Source organism: Manis pentadactyla, chromosome 1 (genome assembly GCF_030020395.1).
Source record: "Manis pentadactyla isolate mManPen7 chromosome 1, mManPen7.hap1, whole genome shotgun sequence".
Classification (NCBI taxonomy): Eukaryota; Metazoa; Chordata; class Mammalia; order Pholidota; family Manidae; genus Manis; species Manis pentadactyla.
Window position 1 is genome coordinate 187,355,625 of NC_080019.1, and position 15,730 is coordinate 187,371,354.

At 40.8% G+C, this 15,730-nt stretch overlaps 1 protein-coding gene and 1 long non-coding RNA gene across 12 annotated transcripts in view; one reads left to right on the top strand and one right to left on the bottom strand.

The window, feature by feature from the left end:
• The window catches only part of RUNX1 (RUNX family transcription factor 1), a 244,093-nt gene that overhangs the window by 77,072 nt on the left and 151,291 nt on the right, over positions 1–15,730 (bottom strand). For all 11 annotated transcript variants that reach the window (XM_036880191.2, XM_036880186.2, XM_036880185.2 and 8 more), the window contains one exon: positions 11,980–12,136. In XM_036880191.2, the coding sequence (XP_036736086.1) occupies positions 11,980–12,136 (157 nt within the window). The remainder of the gene's footprint in view (positions 1–11,979; positions 12,137–15,730) is intronic.
• Positions 13,473–15,730, top strand: part of LOC130684221 (uncharacterized) — a 32,630-nt gene continuing 30,372 nt past the window's right edge. Inside the window, exon 1 of the long non-coding RNA XR_008998410.1 lies at positions 13,473–13,724. This is a non-coding gene — a long non-coding RNA (uncharacterized LOC130684221). The remainder of the gene's footprint in view (positions 13,725–15,730) is intronic.

Genomic DNA, 15,730 nt, shown 5'->3' on the forward strand with positions numbered 1-15,730 from the left:
CCCGTCTCGCTGAGATTACCTGCAAGGTGTGGCTCGTGGGGAGCAGGTCTACCTGCCTTGGCTCCTTGACCACTGGGCTCTGTTTCCGCCAGTCTCCTTGGTGTGTGTTTGGACCCACAAGTCATCTTCTCTTTTTTGAGGCAGTTTCAGTGGGATATGAAACTTGCCCTTTGTCACGCAAGGGAAGGCTGTCCTCACGGAGGACCATCTGCTGTGGGGGTCACACAGCTTGGGAAAGGCGGTGCAACATTTTTCACTCACTTGTGCATTTCTGTAGGAGAGCCTGCTCTACTCACACACTTTAAACACCCAAAAGAGTGAGAAAGGAAATCAAAGGAAAAAAAAAGAAAAAGGCAGCATTTGAAAACCAAGACGGCCAGGGAAGGCTCAAGTTTTACTCTTTGCAAATTCTGGAAATCTCAGAGGATTCTGAAACGTGGAACAATCTCTCCCTTTACTGTATAGATTGTGCTCAGTCTAATTTTGACTGAGGGGTAATAACTAAGTATTAAAATTAACGCACCCTCAGGTTCCCGGGGAAATCTGAAGCAGAGGTATTTTCCACAAAGTGTTTTAAATTTCTCTTCCTCACTTTTCCTAATAACCAAGTTCATGCTTTCACTCTGCATCCATTTCCTTAATCCAACACTTACTACTAGTTTTGACAGTGGAACTGGATGATTATCTGGGGGTTTCTGAATGAGGTACAGATCCGGTACAGAATTTTCTGGTTTCTCTAAATTGAACTGAAATTAAGATGTCAGTGTACATCCACTTGATGTCAGTGTACATCCACTTGATGTCTTTACCCAGGTGCACCTGTGTCCACTCGGACACAATGCAGACAGGAGGCCCAAGCTATTGGCACAAGGGCCATCTCCAAGAGTTGACAAAGTCAGGTGTGGAATATACAGAACCCAGTTTTCTATAAAAAACAGCATTTGTAGGAATGATGGAGTGTTTGAAAAATAGCTCTTTTCCTTAGCGAAAACCAAGAACATGCAAAGCATTTTCTCTGGAGATGTTCTATAAAAATGAGTTGTTTCAGGACAGGAATGATGTTTATTAACCTTTGCATCTTCTGTTCCAAAGAAATAAAAAATGTTCGATAAATGTATCAGTGAATTATTCTATAAAGTTTCATTTTTGACAGCTGGTTTTTTATGAGGTTGGATTTCACTTTGAAAGCCTGGCTTTCCTTTTTTCATGGTGTCGGGGTGAGCTCAGCTTTACAGAAGGAATGGACCGGCCAGGCTTTTCTTCATGAAGAGTACTGACAGGACCCGCAGGCACCTCGATACTCATGTGACTTTGCACTTCCTTTCCCCGGATTTCAGTCCCTTTCTGATCTTCCCTTTTCTTTGGTATCACAGTTTCTGAGTAATTTGGCTGAGGAACCAGGTTTTAATTCTTTTAGCCCAAGCAGCCCCAAGACTCTGAGTTCACAGTCCACTGAGGCCAAGGTCATGCCTGCTACCAGAAGGGCCTCCGGTCGGTGCACCCAGATCCCCCAGTCTCCATTCATTGGGCTAGAGGCTAACATAGGACAACAGATCAAAGTGACCTCTCAGGGTTGACCTCATCCTGGCCTTGATCCTGCTGATGCCATGGCCCAGGGCCTCAAACACACATGGCTCTGGGGCAGAGGCCTAAGGGAAGGACATTTGCAGGGAAGGCAGCCTCGAGGTCCTCAGTTCCTGCTCACCAGCTTTTAGCTCTCAGAGCGGCTGTTTGGGAGGCCATGAGGGCAGGTGGGTGTGGAGGTTGAGAGGGAGGAATAGGGAGGCAAGGCTGCGAGATGCGGTAGGCAGGGCCTAGCAGGAGCTGACTTCTAGGTACATGGCATTTGCCAAATGGCATATCTACAAACTGGCTATGCACATGCCTGAGTTTTCTATAAAAAACAGCATTTGTAGGAATGATGGAATGTTTGAAAAATAGCTCTTTTCCTTAGTGAAAACCAAAAATGTGCAAAGCATTTTCTCTGGAGATGTTCTATAAAAATGAGTTGTTTGAGGACAGGAATGGTGTTTTATTAACCTTTGCATCTTCTGTTCCAAAGAAATAAAAAATGTTCAGGGCCTGCAGGAAGAAATCAGGGGCTTTGGTCTCTGGATGGGCCTCTGAGCCCCCAGGCACCCTCCCAATGCCCTTCCCATCCTTCAGTCTGTAATGTGGGCGTCTCTCTACAATCTGTATCTGGCGAGGTCAGTTCTCGGTTTCCCACCTGTTGGTGCTTCTCCATTTCACTAGTACCAGAGCAAATTCTCGATGTCAAGGCCCTTGCCAGGTCTCATTCCACTCCAAGCCCTCCCCAGGCTGGCGCCTGGAGCACCTCTCGACCCCTTAACAGGCCAACTGTTCCTGCCCGACTTGGCTTCCTCGGCTAGGATGCCCTACCTGATGCCTTCACAGGGATAGCCTCCTCCACACCCTGAAACATCTCAACAGAGATGACAATTTCTCCAGGAAGACCCCTAACCTCTCCACTGGGTTATGCTCTGCTGCTCATCTGCTCCTGTCACACCTGCCCATGGCACTGAGCACTCAGAATACCAATGGCCTGCCCGACTGCGGGCCCCTCACTTGCCCCAGAGGCTGCGGCTTCTCTTGGATTGGCCTTTGTAACTCCAACGGGAGAGTTCTCATAAAATAGCACTGGACACTCTACTTCCCTGATTGGAAAGTGTTCAAAGCCTGAGAATCACCAATCAAAACAGAAAACACACAGTCCAGCACATTCAGGGCCTGATTGTCGGGAATGATTATATTATTATTATTATTATTCATTTATTTTTTTACAAATATTGAAATTCCTGCTGTGTCTCAGGCACTCTCATTTTACGAGGTCCCTTGTAGGATAAAGGAATATACAGGCGTTGCCAGGGAGGAGCAGACAGTGGTAAATGGCATTGTTCCTGACTTTCTGATTCAGCGAGACATGTGCCATCTCCTGCCACTCTTTCCCCTCCGCCTTCAGCAATTCTCGCTGTTGAAGGAAGAGCAACGCCCAGGTGAGTTGTAGCTCTCTGTAAATCTTGTTACACCCACACATCATCCCATTTTAATCATCCTAACAACCTTCTGAGGAGGCGCAGACGAAGGCACTGTCATACCTACTGCACAGGTGAGGAGACAGAGGCCAGTACAGCTCAGTGAGTGCTGCAGGCATGCCCACTTGGCATACTATGGGATGTGGTCTTCCAAAGACTTCACCAATAATGCATGTGCTTCTGTGTGGCTATTATGAATCAGAGGAGTATCAGATGGGACACAGTGGCTCTAGTATAATCTGGAGCCCATGGATTGGACAAAGTACAAGACAGTTGTGGAGCAAGATACCTCTCCAAGTAACAGCCAGATGAATCAATTCTTCATTTATATGTGGCCAAAAAAAGAAACGTGTGCCAGTGTTCACTTGTGGTTTGTGAAAAGGCTGAGACACAACCTTAAAATGGCTTCCAGCGTAACAGCCAAGGCATCCTTAAGGACAGTCTTCGGCACACTGCTGGGGCACTACCATAAAACTCCCCTAAACTCGGGTGGAGCCAGCAATTACTGCGCGGGAAGAATGTGATGCTTCTGGGTGCCGGCCTGAAGAGCTCAGTGACAGAACAAAGGGATTATTCTGCCTCATTGTTAAAATGCACTGTTTATTGTTAAAATATGACGGGGAATAAAAGGGGCATGTATGAATCATAAATATTTGCATGCCATTAATGTTTGGACAAACCAGTTGGAAGGGCTGAGTGGGGAGAACTTCTTTTCCCATGAAAAAGAGTGCTTCGAATTACAGTACATATTTAATTTCGTCTCCTCCATTGCTAATCTGAAATCTCAATGCCTGCTGCTGCTTGCATATAACCCTTTCATGACCTGAGAACACCAGGGAGCTGAGAAGTAAGAATATCTGCTGAGGTTTTTCTCCAGAAAGGTCATCCATTTAGACAGACAAAAAAAGCAGATTCTGGTTGCTGTTGTTACAAGCTCACAGGGTTTCCTTCCTCTACTCTGCAGATCTCTCCACGTGAGGTAAGAATTCCTCAAATATGTCTTATCTCAGGTAACCTTCACTGCATCCCCCACCCCCATGGGCAAAGGCAGAATTGGCTCAGAGAGGCCAAGTAACTTCCTCAAGGCCACAAGGTCTCAGCCAGGGGAGATCCCACCCCCTGTGCCTGGGACACTGGGCAATGTCTGCAGATGTTTCTAGTTTTCACAACTGGGAAGAGGGATGCTACTGGCTACAGGGTGGAGGTCAGAGATGTTGCCAACTCTCCCATAATGCACAGGACAGCCCCACAACAAAGCAGAATCAGCTCTAATTGCCCAGGCAGTGCTCTTTCAGCAGAGAATCCAACGAAGTCTATGTGCTAACCCCTGGGCCCTTCTGCTGAGCACAAACCAAGTCCTGCAGGAGGCACTCATGTGAAGATACTGAATGAGTCCCTGCTCTGTGTCAGGCACCGATCTAGTTCCTGATGATACCACGCAGTGCCTTTCTTGTTAAGGGCTGGATCTTTAAGGTCTTGAAAATTCTTGGGAGCCCACCTTCTGTGGGCTTCTGGGCACATCTTCATGTCTTTTCCATGGAGCTTGGGTCTCAGTTACCACTGCAGGGTACCTGTGCATGCCACAGCTGTTCTCATGCTCTTTTCCCAGCGACCTTCACTCCCAAGCATGTCTGGATGCATCTCTGCATACAGAACACTGGTGTGATTTCATATTTTAAAAAAGACTTTAATATTCAGTGATGCTCTCTAAGTTATTTATCTGTACTCTGTGTGTACTTTTTAATATAAGTTTTCCATACATTTTGTAGAGAGGCAGAAAGTGTTAGGGCCTTTGCTGGTGCCAGTGACAGGGCTGCCCTGTTCCCTGTAGCATATTGAGCAGCATCCTTGGCCTCTACTCACTGGATACTGATGGCACATTCTGGTAACAACCAATAATGTCTGCAGATATTGCCAAATTTCCCCTGGGGTTCAAAGTCACCTCAGTTAGGAATCATTGAGTGAGATCATCAGCAAATCTGATAAGCAGCTAAAAAGATACTGGCTATCACTCTGAAGTTTCAAATAGGATGATAAAGGTAAATATATGGAAAAACCCAGTGGTGTAGGTACTGGAGACACACCATTTAAAGAGGCAGACAAGTGCCTTATTATGAAATTAATTTAAATCAGGTCCTCATTCATGATAGATAGATAGATAGATAGATAGATAGATAGATAGATAGATAGATAGATATTGACTTACTCTATACAATGGTTTTAAAGAACATGAAGGGAAAACATCTGTAAAGATCCCAAACCAATGCCAGGAGTGAACTGGAATGTTTCCCCCTCCAAACAGGCCCTTGCTCCTCACCTTGTCTGCTGAGATCTGATATGCACACAGATAACAGCTCTGCTCAGACCTTTGCATTGCCCTTGTTTGAGCCAAGTAAAGTTTCCTTTGTTTGTATAAAATGACTCAGTTAGGGCCACACAGCACCTGTGAGGGTGCTGGCCAAGTGTTCCATACCAGACCCGGCAGGGGGGCGGGGAAGTGGTGTGGTTCTGCAGTTTGCACCAAGCAAGCATTCTTAATGATGGTCTTAAATCTCAAGGTAAAAGCAGGGATTAATCTAAATTGAAAAATAAACAGGAAATTTACTTGCATCTTTGAGAAAAACACAGTGTAAGTGGTGTCTAAATGAATGCTTCTTCACTAAGGAAATCAGAGGGAACAGATTTTGAATCTGGCAGAAGAAAAGTCACAAGCCTGAAAGAGGCTGCTGGACTGCTTTATGGTTTATGGGTCCTCAGCTACCCAAAACCCTTGTTGGAGGAAGTTCTGTGACATAAAATGGACTTCCTAAATGGGATACACTGCCTGATATAGGCTAAGAGAGGCTGGGCAACGTGCTGCAATCCCCAGTCAGAATCTGGGGACCAGTGCAAAAGGCACACATGGACAGCTCCCTTCTTAACACAGAACAAAACTTGTCTCTGTTGAAGGCAGGACTCCCATCAGAGCCAATGATGGAAGGTAGGCATTGCCTGAAGCCCATGAATGCTTTCTAAATGCAAATCTTGAAGAGCAGCAATTGGTCCCCTGCCCTAAGAGTAGGCTGATAAAACTGACACATTTGAACGAATTCATAGGCAGCTCATTAAATCCACACTGCTCATTTATTAATTTCTGTTAATTGCTTCATTTGGGCTTTAGATGAGATGTTATTCATGCATGGATTTAGTCCCCAAAGATAATGTGGTCCGACAAGTCTTCTCAATGGAACTGTGGATGCATATACACACACACTTACATACATGTACACATACAGGTACTCTACTGGCTAAAAGTCCAACAGATCCTTCAAAACCACATAACCTTCTTATACTGACAGTGCATGGTTATTTATAAACATCCCCTTATATCTGAACTTGTTTTATAATAATCAACAGAAAGAAAACAGTCCACAAACAGTACATTATCTCTCTTTTTCAATAAGTAATTTTTCTTCAAAAATAAAATAAAGGACTACAGAATATGCTCTTCCATAACCAATCTTCTCCACCCTCTTGCTCCCTGCCAACCAGCACAAAAAAAGAAAATACAAAACTGATTTATTAGAACCAGAGCAGCTCTGTAGCCATTGGCTAGATCACTGTTTATGTCTACAATGCTCGCTGCTGAAACAGGAAGCTCTAAAAATCACTCAACCATTATTTCTCTCTGAGGCACTTTCTGATTGATAGTCCTCCGTCCCACAAAAAAAAAAAAAAACAGCCTCAACCAAACACAAGCTGGCTGGCAAGGAAGGGGTGGAGGGTAGGTCGAGAGAAGTCTAACTTTTGCCCATCAACTCTGAAATATTGTTCATACAAATAACCTCAACTTAGGAAAGCTGTCTGACACCATCAGCAATGCCTGGCACTTCATAAAATCAGCAAGAAAACCACGAAGGGATAAATTGTGAAGCTGCATGTTCCAGGCACAAACAGTTTTCAAGGAAGCTTTCCTCCTTGGTCCTTGTCGTGGCATTAAGTGGGACAAGGACTGCTGGTGGTGGTGGCTGGGGGTGGGGAGCAACTTGCTTTAAGAAAACATTGCTACTCTTTTGTTGGCACATGTGAAGCAGAATGAGAAACCTGATCTCTAGAGATGAATTCCAGATCAGATCACGGACGCAAGCTTTGGACCTGCCATCTAAAGGAATTGCTTGCTAGAGCCGCCTGGGGCGTGGTGTATCAGAGGCTGAATCTTTTCTCAACCGTATTTGCCCGTGCTGAAGTCTGAAAACCGATTTCAGTATATGTATTATGTTTACAGTGTGAATCAATAAAAACTGAGAAAAAGGGATGCAATAGGAGAGTTTATTTTAATACAGCTCATCTTTTTCCCTTGTTTTCTCTCAAGGAAATCTGACTGCCAACTTATTATTTTGAATGTTGCCCATGAAACAACTCAGGGGTTGTCATATGAATTCTTCTGCCCCTATTATATGAGTCCATGATGGAACAGAGAATGACTTGGATTCTATGATAATACTGTGAGTCATTCAGACCATTTATTAGTAACAACCACTCCATAAAGACATCTCCTTCATTTAGAATACCAGTACAGTTCATCCTTTTCTAAGTGTACCTTCTCTTCATCTCAATGTACTGTCTTTCACTCATCTGAAAGGCAACCTCCCATAGAGCTCCTCAAATAATGTAAAATAACTTAAGAATGAAAATGCCTTAAGTAACAAACATTGCACAAATATGCAATCACCCAGATTGTGACAGGGTCAATATTATGTCTGGGAGGATAACCACAGCAAGAACATAATGAAGGAATTTCATTTCATGAAAGTGCTGGAAAGGGATACAATTTTGAAAGTGGGCAAGATTAAAGTTGCCAGGGAGGTCAACATAAACACAAATTCCACCAAGAAATCAAGCTCCATTCTAACACACTGGAGACCACATGGCCTCATAGGGCTGGGTGAGGAATTCCCATTGTAGCTATGCAGCCAGAGGCCCAGGCATTCACTGGAGAATAAGCTGTCCTTTCAGTTGCAAATGGACCCCTTCTTTTTTGCAAGATACTACATGCGTACATGCCTGATGGCTTCCAAAGTTCTGGACCAGCAATTGAATGAGATCTAATTTCCTAATTATGCAAACAAGGTCTGGCTATAATAAAAACAGGTCTTACCAGAATAGCACAAGGTGCAAGAATGTCTACCTCATTAGTTCATTTATTCCCACTCCAGTTATCTGCTATGTGCAGCTCGGTGCTAGGCTGGCCCTCTATGATCAAGGGGAATTTCCAAATTCAGATTCTGGGCTTGGGAGTCCAAAGATCCCTGGAAGGTCCAGAGGTGAGCCTCAGTGGCCCAGGAAACTGAAATTGTATGTGAAACTCTGTATGTACGTGCACATGTACGTTTTTTCTTTCCTGGGAGAAAGCTTTCAAAGGATTTTCAAAATTACCTATATGAAGTTCATGAAAGATTAAAAATCATATTCTTGGAAAAATTAATAGGAAATTTGTAGTGGATTCTCTTCCCCCATTAACAATGTGGTTGATGATACAGTCTGGTAGATTTCCTCTTTGATTCTAAAGCCGTGTCCCTTGATTGATCGATTCCTTTCCAACTGATTAAGTACTCCAAAAGGGACGGAAGCACTCACTGCTAAAGAATTTTTAAATATCTCTTGGCTGTGGCCATGACACACATTTTCATAATTGAAAATATTAATAGTACCTGCCTCACCTGCTGATGTAAACTGCCATTCATTAACTGCGCCAGAGAAAATTCCTTTTGATACTGAGCTTGGATTTTTGGAGGTAAGGGGTAGTCCTAGAAAATGTGGTTGAGAACATATGAATGGTTCTCAACAACAACCTATGTGCTCAAAATAACCCCTCACCTCCTAGAAGAGAGCTGCTCTCTCTTCTTTCATTGTAAAGGGATGGTCAATTAAATGGAGAGGCTAAATTAGAGAGAAAATTCCAGGGTGGGATATATACCCTGAACAAGATTTAAATTGACAAGAATAATGAAGGAGGGAAGGGAAGAAAAGGAAGAAGGTCCAGACTACTAAAGCCTTCACCAATATTTTTTAGGGGCCAGTGTTGTCAGCAAGCCTGTAAAAGCCGGACAGGCAGGTTTTCCCAGTTGCAGGCTGAACTTGAGGTTAGGAGCTATGATCCTGGACATCAGCCAGCGCCCAGACGAATCAGTTTTGTAGAATAGAGAAAAACCCTTCCATGTTCAACCTCTGGCAATTTCAATGAGGTTTTATAATCCTCACGGACTGGCAGCTAGTAAAAGAAGGGGGAGTTTCTTTTTCTATCCTTCATTTGGAACTGAGCACCAGGCCGCTTTGAGAATCCACCAGACCAGTGCCTTTTGACAGAATGTGAAATTGGCACTGAAATGTTTGGATGAGCCAACAGCCAGGACCTTCTCGGCCACTGCGTGCTGTGTGGATGCCAATGACATGTTTTCCGGCACATTTTCAAAAACAGAAAATGAAATAGTAAATACTCTTACGATTACTTTATAAAATGCAATGAAACTTTAAAAGGACAAGATTCAGTGAGGAAGATTAAGACTAATTGTCGACATTAGTGAGAATCATCTGTTCTCTTCATTATGGGAAGCAAACTGCGTGCACACACACATACACACACATGCACACACACATACACACACACACAAACCTGGCAGGCATTGATGTTGACACACTTGAAAGAGTAAAATCAAGTTGTATTTTTATGACTATGGAGAGAAATTATGAGACAGAGTCAAATGTGGCCTTTTGACAGCTCATTATGTCTTGTACGACAGAGCAAAACAAAACAAAAAATTCACTGAAGACACCAACAGTATACATGGTAACTGTAACTGGGCCCAGTGTTCAATTGGGGGTCTTCTGTTTTGGATTGCTTATTGTCACTCGTGAGAAGCTGAGCCTGTGCAAGACAGATATTGCCCATTTATGGCATTTCAGTTGGTTTTCTCATTCCCGGTTATCAGACGACAGCCCAGCCTTGGTTGCGGCTATTTTACTCTGTGGGTTTCATGCAAACTTAAGGGCATACTGGCAAGAATCAGGCAGCCAAACGCAAACAATCCACACCTTGGGGAAACAGTTCACTGTTACCCGGGTAAACACGAGCACCTATTAGTCACCCACTCAAAACAGAAATGCCCAGTGAGGGAAGAGAGGCCAGCCGTCAACATCAGAAAAAGAAGCATGGTGCATTCAAGACCTCATTCTTTACTATCACTGATTACTGCACATTGCCAGGAAGCCCCACTGTACTTCTTATTGAAAAATGTCACTAGTATGGGCCATTTGAAAGTTTCTAAAACTTTTATAAGCAAAACCTGACACACAGACCCAAAGATATTACTTTGTCTGGAAATGCAACCAAATGATACTCAGCTATTGATTCCTAATAGTAGAAATCCAAAGACCTGAGTTAAACTGTGGACCAGGTGGGAAGGCCTCTGTTTTTTTATTGGCTTCTCACCCGCTCTGCTAGCTACTCATCTGAAGCCTTTAAGATGTTTTCTAAACACACATCTCTGAATTATAATGTGAATTCCATTTACTGAAAGGTGGGGACTTTTAATATGAAAAGTGAGCCCATTTAATGACTTACACTTTTATACTTCATAGCATCACTCATGCTTTCAATAAGTGCATATAATTTTCTTTGCATTACTCTATTATATACATGGATAGTACAATGAGCATATATTTTCAATCATGTTGTAAGTTTTTTATTTTCTCCACCTATGATTCTATTTTGAAAATGTTCCCGACAGCTGGGACTGCAAAAACAATAGCCAAAAAACCCAAAAGCCTTTTGCACCCTTCCCCTCTTCAACTAATAAAACTCCCTAGGAATATAGATTTTCTTATATTTTTGAACGCTTTCATAAATAGTAATGATTAGTCTTAAGTCTAAATGCCCATTGGTTGTACTTTTATTTTTTTCAACATGAGAGTCACCTACTGTTATTTAGGTATTTATCCTGTCTTTTTATTCTACTGAAAACAAATTTTATTCATAAACTTATTCAATACATTATTACAAAAAGAGTTTTTCAAAACAAACTGTTCTCCTTCCTTCAGTTAAACTTCTAGTACTTATTGCTATTTATAAAATATGAATTAGGTTGTTGCAATACAGAGAAGACACAATATTTGGAAAATAACTGGAAACTAGAGGAGACTGCAATGAGCCAGGATTCCTCTCTCTGGTCTAATACTTTGAAAATGGGCAAAGAAAAATAAAACTACAGTGATTTAGAAACTGCACTCATGCATCAGTTCATGTGAATAACCAGTCTTTAATATTAGTACCTAAAACATTAGCTGGACCCAGCCCATCCCCTCAAATAATCATAAAGCATCCAAATTATATACAATAGGAAGAACACAACAGTCATCAAATTTTCCAAACCAGGATGATATTGACAATATTTCTTTGTGTTTTATCATAAAAAAGTAAGCTTACTTGAATACATGTTTCAACTATATATCCCCTAAAATTTATTAGAAGTGATCATTTGATACTCTGTCACTTGTCATAGATGGCACTGATGCTAAGCCAAAGGCTTCCATTAAATAGATTTCTAATAATTATCAAAGAGAGAGCCCCGGTTGTATAATCTTAGTTTCTATGATGGTTACATTTTATATGTTTACATTTTAGTAAAGATTTGAGGGGTTTCTGTGAAATTCAAAACTCATGTTTTGCATGTTCCAAATCAGTCTTAACCCAATTCAATAATAGAAAGCAGTAATGTAAAGTAGACTCCATTAAAAATATTAAATTTTGAATAAATGGTTTAACAGCTTGACATAGCAATAGTAAGAAGAAAAACTGTGTATCTGGGAATCCCATCACAGAAACTTGAAATTTGGGTTTGTTGCCATGTAAATACTTTGCATTTCAAGTTCAGTTTTGACAGATACATACCTCTTCCACTCCGACCGACAAACCTGAGGTCATTGAATCTCGCGACTTGGTTTTTCATGGCCGCGGTAGCGTTTCTCAGTTCGGCTGAGTAGTTTTCATCGTTGCCTGCCATTACAGTGACCAGGGTACCATCTGGAACGTCCCCCAGAGCCACCACCTAAGCACCAGTCAAGGAACAAACGCAGACATCAGGAATGCTATAAACCTTTATGTCAGTTGCATTATAATTGTTCTAAAATTAAATGTATATTAAGCGATCCTTTTTGATTTGCACAGGAATAGCAATCCTTTCAAAGATTACAGAAGTTAAGCAGAGCAAAAGAAAAGTTATTAATGGGAAGATTCATTTTTAATTCCATTATGCATAACTAAATGCAAATTTTCAAATCATAAAGCATTCACCTAACAAAGCCACGTAAGGTCACACAGCACAGTTGGAACAAGACTACAGCACGGACTTTGCAAAGCCATTCCTTCTCGTGAATACAATAATCCCTTTTTAATTCTTCGTATTTGAGAAACAGATGTCTTGTTTCTCAGTTTATAACCTAACCCATCTTTCACTATCCAGACTCCCACCGACAGGTCTAATAAGGCCAACTTTACTCTTGTGTGTTTAAACTTATTTCTGCTAAAATTAAATTTGATTGTTATGACTGAATTGCTGATGATCCTTCAGTGACCTAAACTGTCCCTTTCAGTTCATCTTTGGTACCCCCTATTCACTTCTATTAGCTTGACTTTCACTAGCAGTATTCTGGCATGCAAGGAAAAAAACCAGAATTGTTTCCCTTGGATTATTATTAATTACATGATCAGTGAACCCCAGAGAAGAGGGGCCCTCTTTTATGTGCTCCTTTGAATTCAGGAGTGGAATTGCTTCGACTTTTTAAAAAAAATCTGTGAGTCCTAGAGATGTGCTAACTACATCCTAATAGAGGACTGATTTTCTTTGCCAATCTCACATGATCTTAAGGAAGAATTCCTTTCATGTAATTGACGAATAGACTTCCTATCAGGGCTATTCAAGAAAACTGATAAATATTTTTGATACTCGGGTAATAAAAAAGCAGTAATTTCAAGGTAGAATGCTCTGAAGAGCATAGCATGAAGATGCTCTGTGCAGTAGCATCCATTTCAGGGTCATCATTCAACCCTTCTGGAAATTATTTTTTTGGTCTAAACAATTATTCTTGGCTATATTTCCATTGCTTCTCTTTTAAAGTGGTCATAGAATTTGAAATCAAAATGCCCTAAGTTGCACTTGTGTCTATCATACTGATATTTCTCACGGTACTTTCTAAGTCAGTGGTGAAATCTGCACTAATCGTTCCAATCATAGAATATAATTTTTTTTGGTTTTGTTTTTGAGTTGTGACAGTAAAGCCATTCTACAGTAATTATTCCTTCTTCAGCTTTCCACCTCCCCATGTTACCTAATAATTGCCCCATAATGTTCTTGGCAGTACTACATATTTTCAGTCCTCTTTTTCTGTCTGTAAATAAGTCTGCTATGGGCTCACTTGTATGACAGCAAAGCCATGTTTCTCATAATCCCCATCTTCATTTGCCTGCTTAGTCATTACTGCTTCCCTGTGTCATCCCAATGGTCCTCTATTGTTTTTATTCCTTCCCATGCCTGGATTCTAGGAGTATGACAAGGAAAATGAACCAACTCACCATGAGGGGAGGACGTACTTCTGCCCCCAAGACTACACCAAGAGATTCAACTCTACCGGCAATAGGTAGGCATTTATTCTCACTAATTTTATGCAACTTGCACTGTTAAGCAAAATGTGGGCCTTTCATCTTTCTTTCTAATCTTTTCTATCCAAATGTGGGACCTGTTTTCTATAAAGGAGATTTTAAAACACAGCTATTTATTCCCCAAGGACACTCTAATTAGGTATTTAGTTCCCGTTATAAGGCTCTTTGTTGCCTTTTAATTAAGAACAGTAATAGGACAATTATTTTTTGTTTCAAAAACACCATTGAAATAAATCTGCCTGATCAGTTATTAAGTTATTTTACCATTTCTTTCTATCCCCACAAAATGTGCTTGCTTTATTCTGCTCTTTTCAGGCTCTTAAAATTTTTTCCACTTTTTTTTCATTATTTTCACTTCCCTCTGTAAAATTAGCTCACAGTGTTGCAATGCCTTCCTTGAACACATATTTTTACTTCCTCATCCCCATCTCCCAATGATGTCCCTGCTTCTCTATTTTAATTCAACATTCAGTAAATGTACAGGGACCGGATCGACTATTGGCTTTCAAACGAAGAATTCATTGTTGGGACAGAATCTGTAAAGAGGTGAAAATAAATAAATCTTTTATAACTACCCAAACATATTCTAAATTATTTTTTGCCTACTGGCTCTTCACACAGTGCTCGATGACTGTGCCTCTCTTTTCTTTCTACAACTATCCTCATCAGTAATTTGGCAAATTCATGAGACCTTCGCCAAGTAGAAACAAATAGAGAGTAAAATGATCATGGTAGCTAAGTAAGAAAAGCTTGTTGATGTTGGAATTTAAGACTAAAAAAGTTAAACTCCTACTCCTCCCTTTTTAAAAAATGAAGGAGGAATCAAAGATACTTGGGAGCTCAAAGATCATTTACTTGGTCTTTTATTGATCTTGGAGGGATTTTTCTTGGCAGGAGTAAAGGGGAGAATATGAAATCTAGGGAAATTATATTAATAATGTATACCATCTACTTATTAACAAGCATACATAGGCTGGAAAATTTTTTTAAAAATTAAAATTAACATGTCTACCAACTGGATGCAGATTTTGTCACTTGACAGGTAATATGAAGGGAACTTAAAAATATATCTAACTTTAAACAGAAAAAGAGAAGCAACTGGAATGAAAAGCTATAAACAATAGGTAAGGGAACACAAACATTTACATTTTAACACAGACCAAACAGACAAGAAGGGACTTGCTGGCCAAAGGATATCTCATATTTTGTTTTAGTTCTCTGTTTTTAAAGTATCAGGAAGTTGGGCAAAATATCAACCCTCCTATACACTACATGGACCTCCCCATATTGGTCTTGGCTAGCCTGCTCACTATTCAAACTGGCATTTTAAACCAACTCTAATTAGGTTGAAATTACAGTTACAACTCATTTATTTCAAATTGCTTAACTTTCCAGTATTTCAAAGAAAGCTGTGGAGTGGATCTTAGAATTCAGCCGAGATGACATTTAACGCATGCCTAGGAATTTCGATCTGGCTGATAGAAATATTACTTATTTCTTTCTGATGAAAATAATATTATCATCAGCATTTAAGTCCTCTGAACTTGCTGAAGGCTTCAGACTCTGGTGTGCCAGGGCCTAAACAAACTCTGATATTACAGTATAATAAAATATATCCTAAATTATCCAAACAGCTTTTTAGGCTGCTTCTGTCAATAATGGGTAATGCAGTAAATTTAAGATTTTCTCAGTAGGAAAACAAGTATCTCTCCTAGCTGAAAAAATAAAGGTGCTGCATGGGAAAAGTCAGGGAGTGGGATACATTTGGGGTTCAAGAGAAGCAATTAGGAAGAGTTTAATTTATTTTAAGGACAATTTATAATTTTTAATCTCCCCCTAGTTTCAAAGCTTAAAGCAAAGGATTTACACATAGAAATTCAATAGTCACAGACAATCGCTCCAATGCTCTTTTCATCAATATCATCAGACTTCATCACTGTTTCACGTTTTCTACTTCTTATAATATAATAACTCTTTACTGATT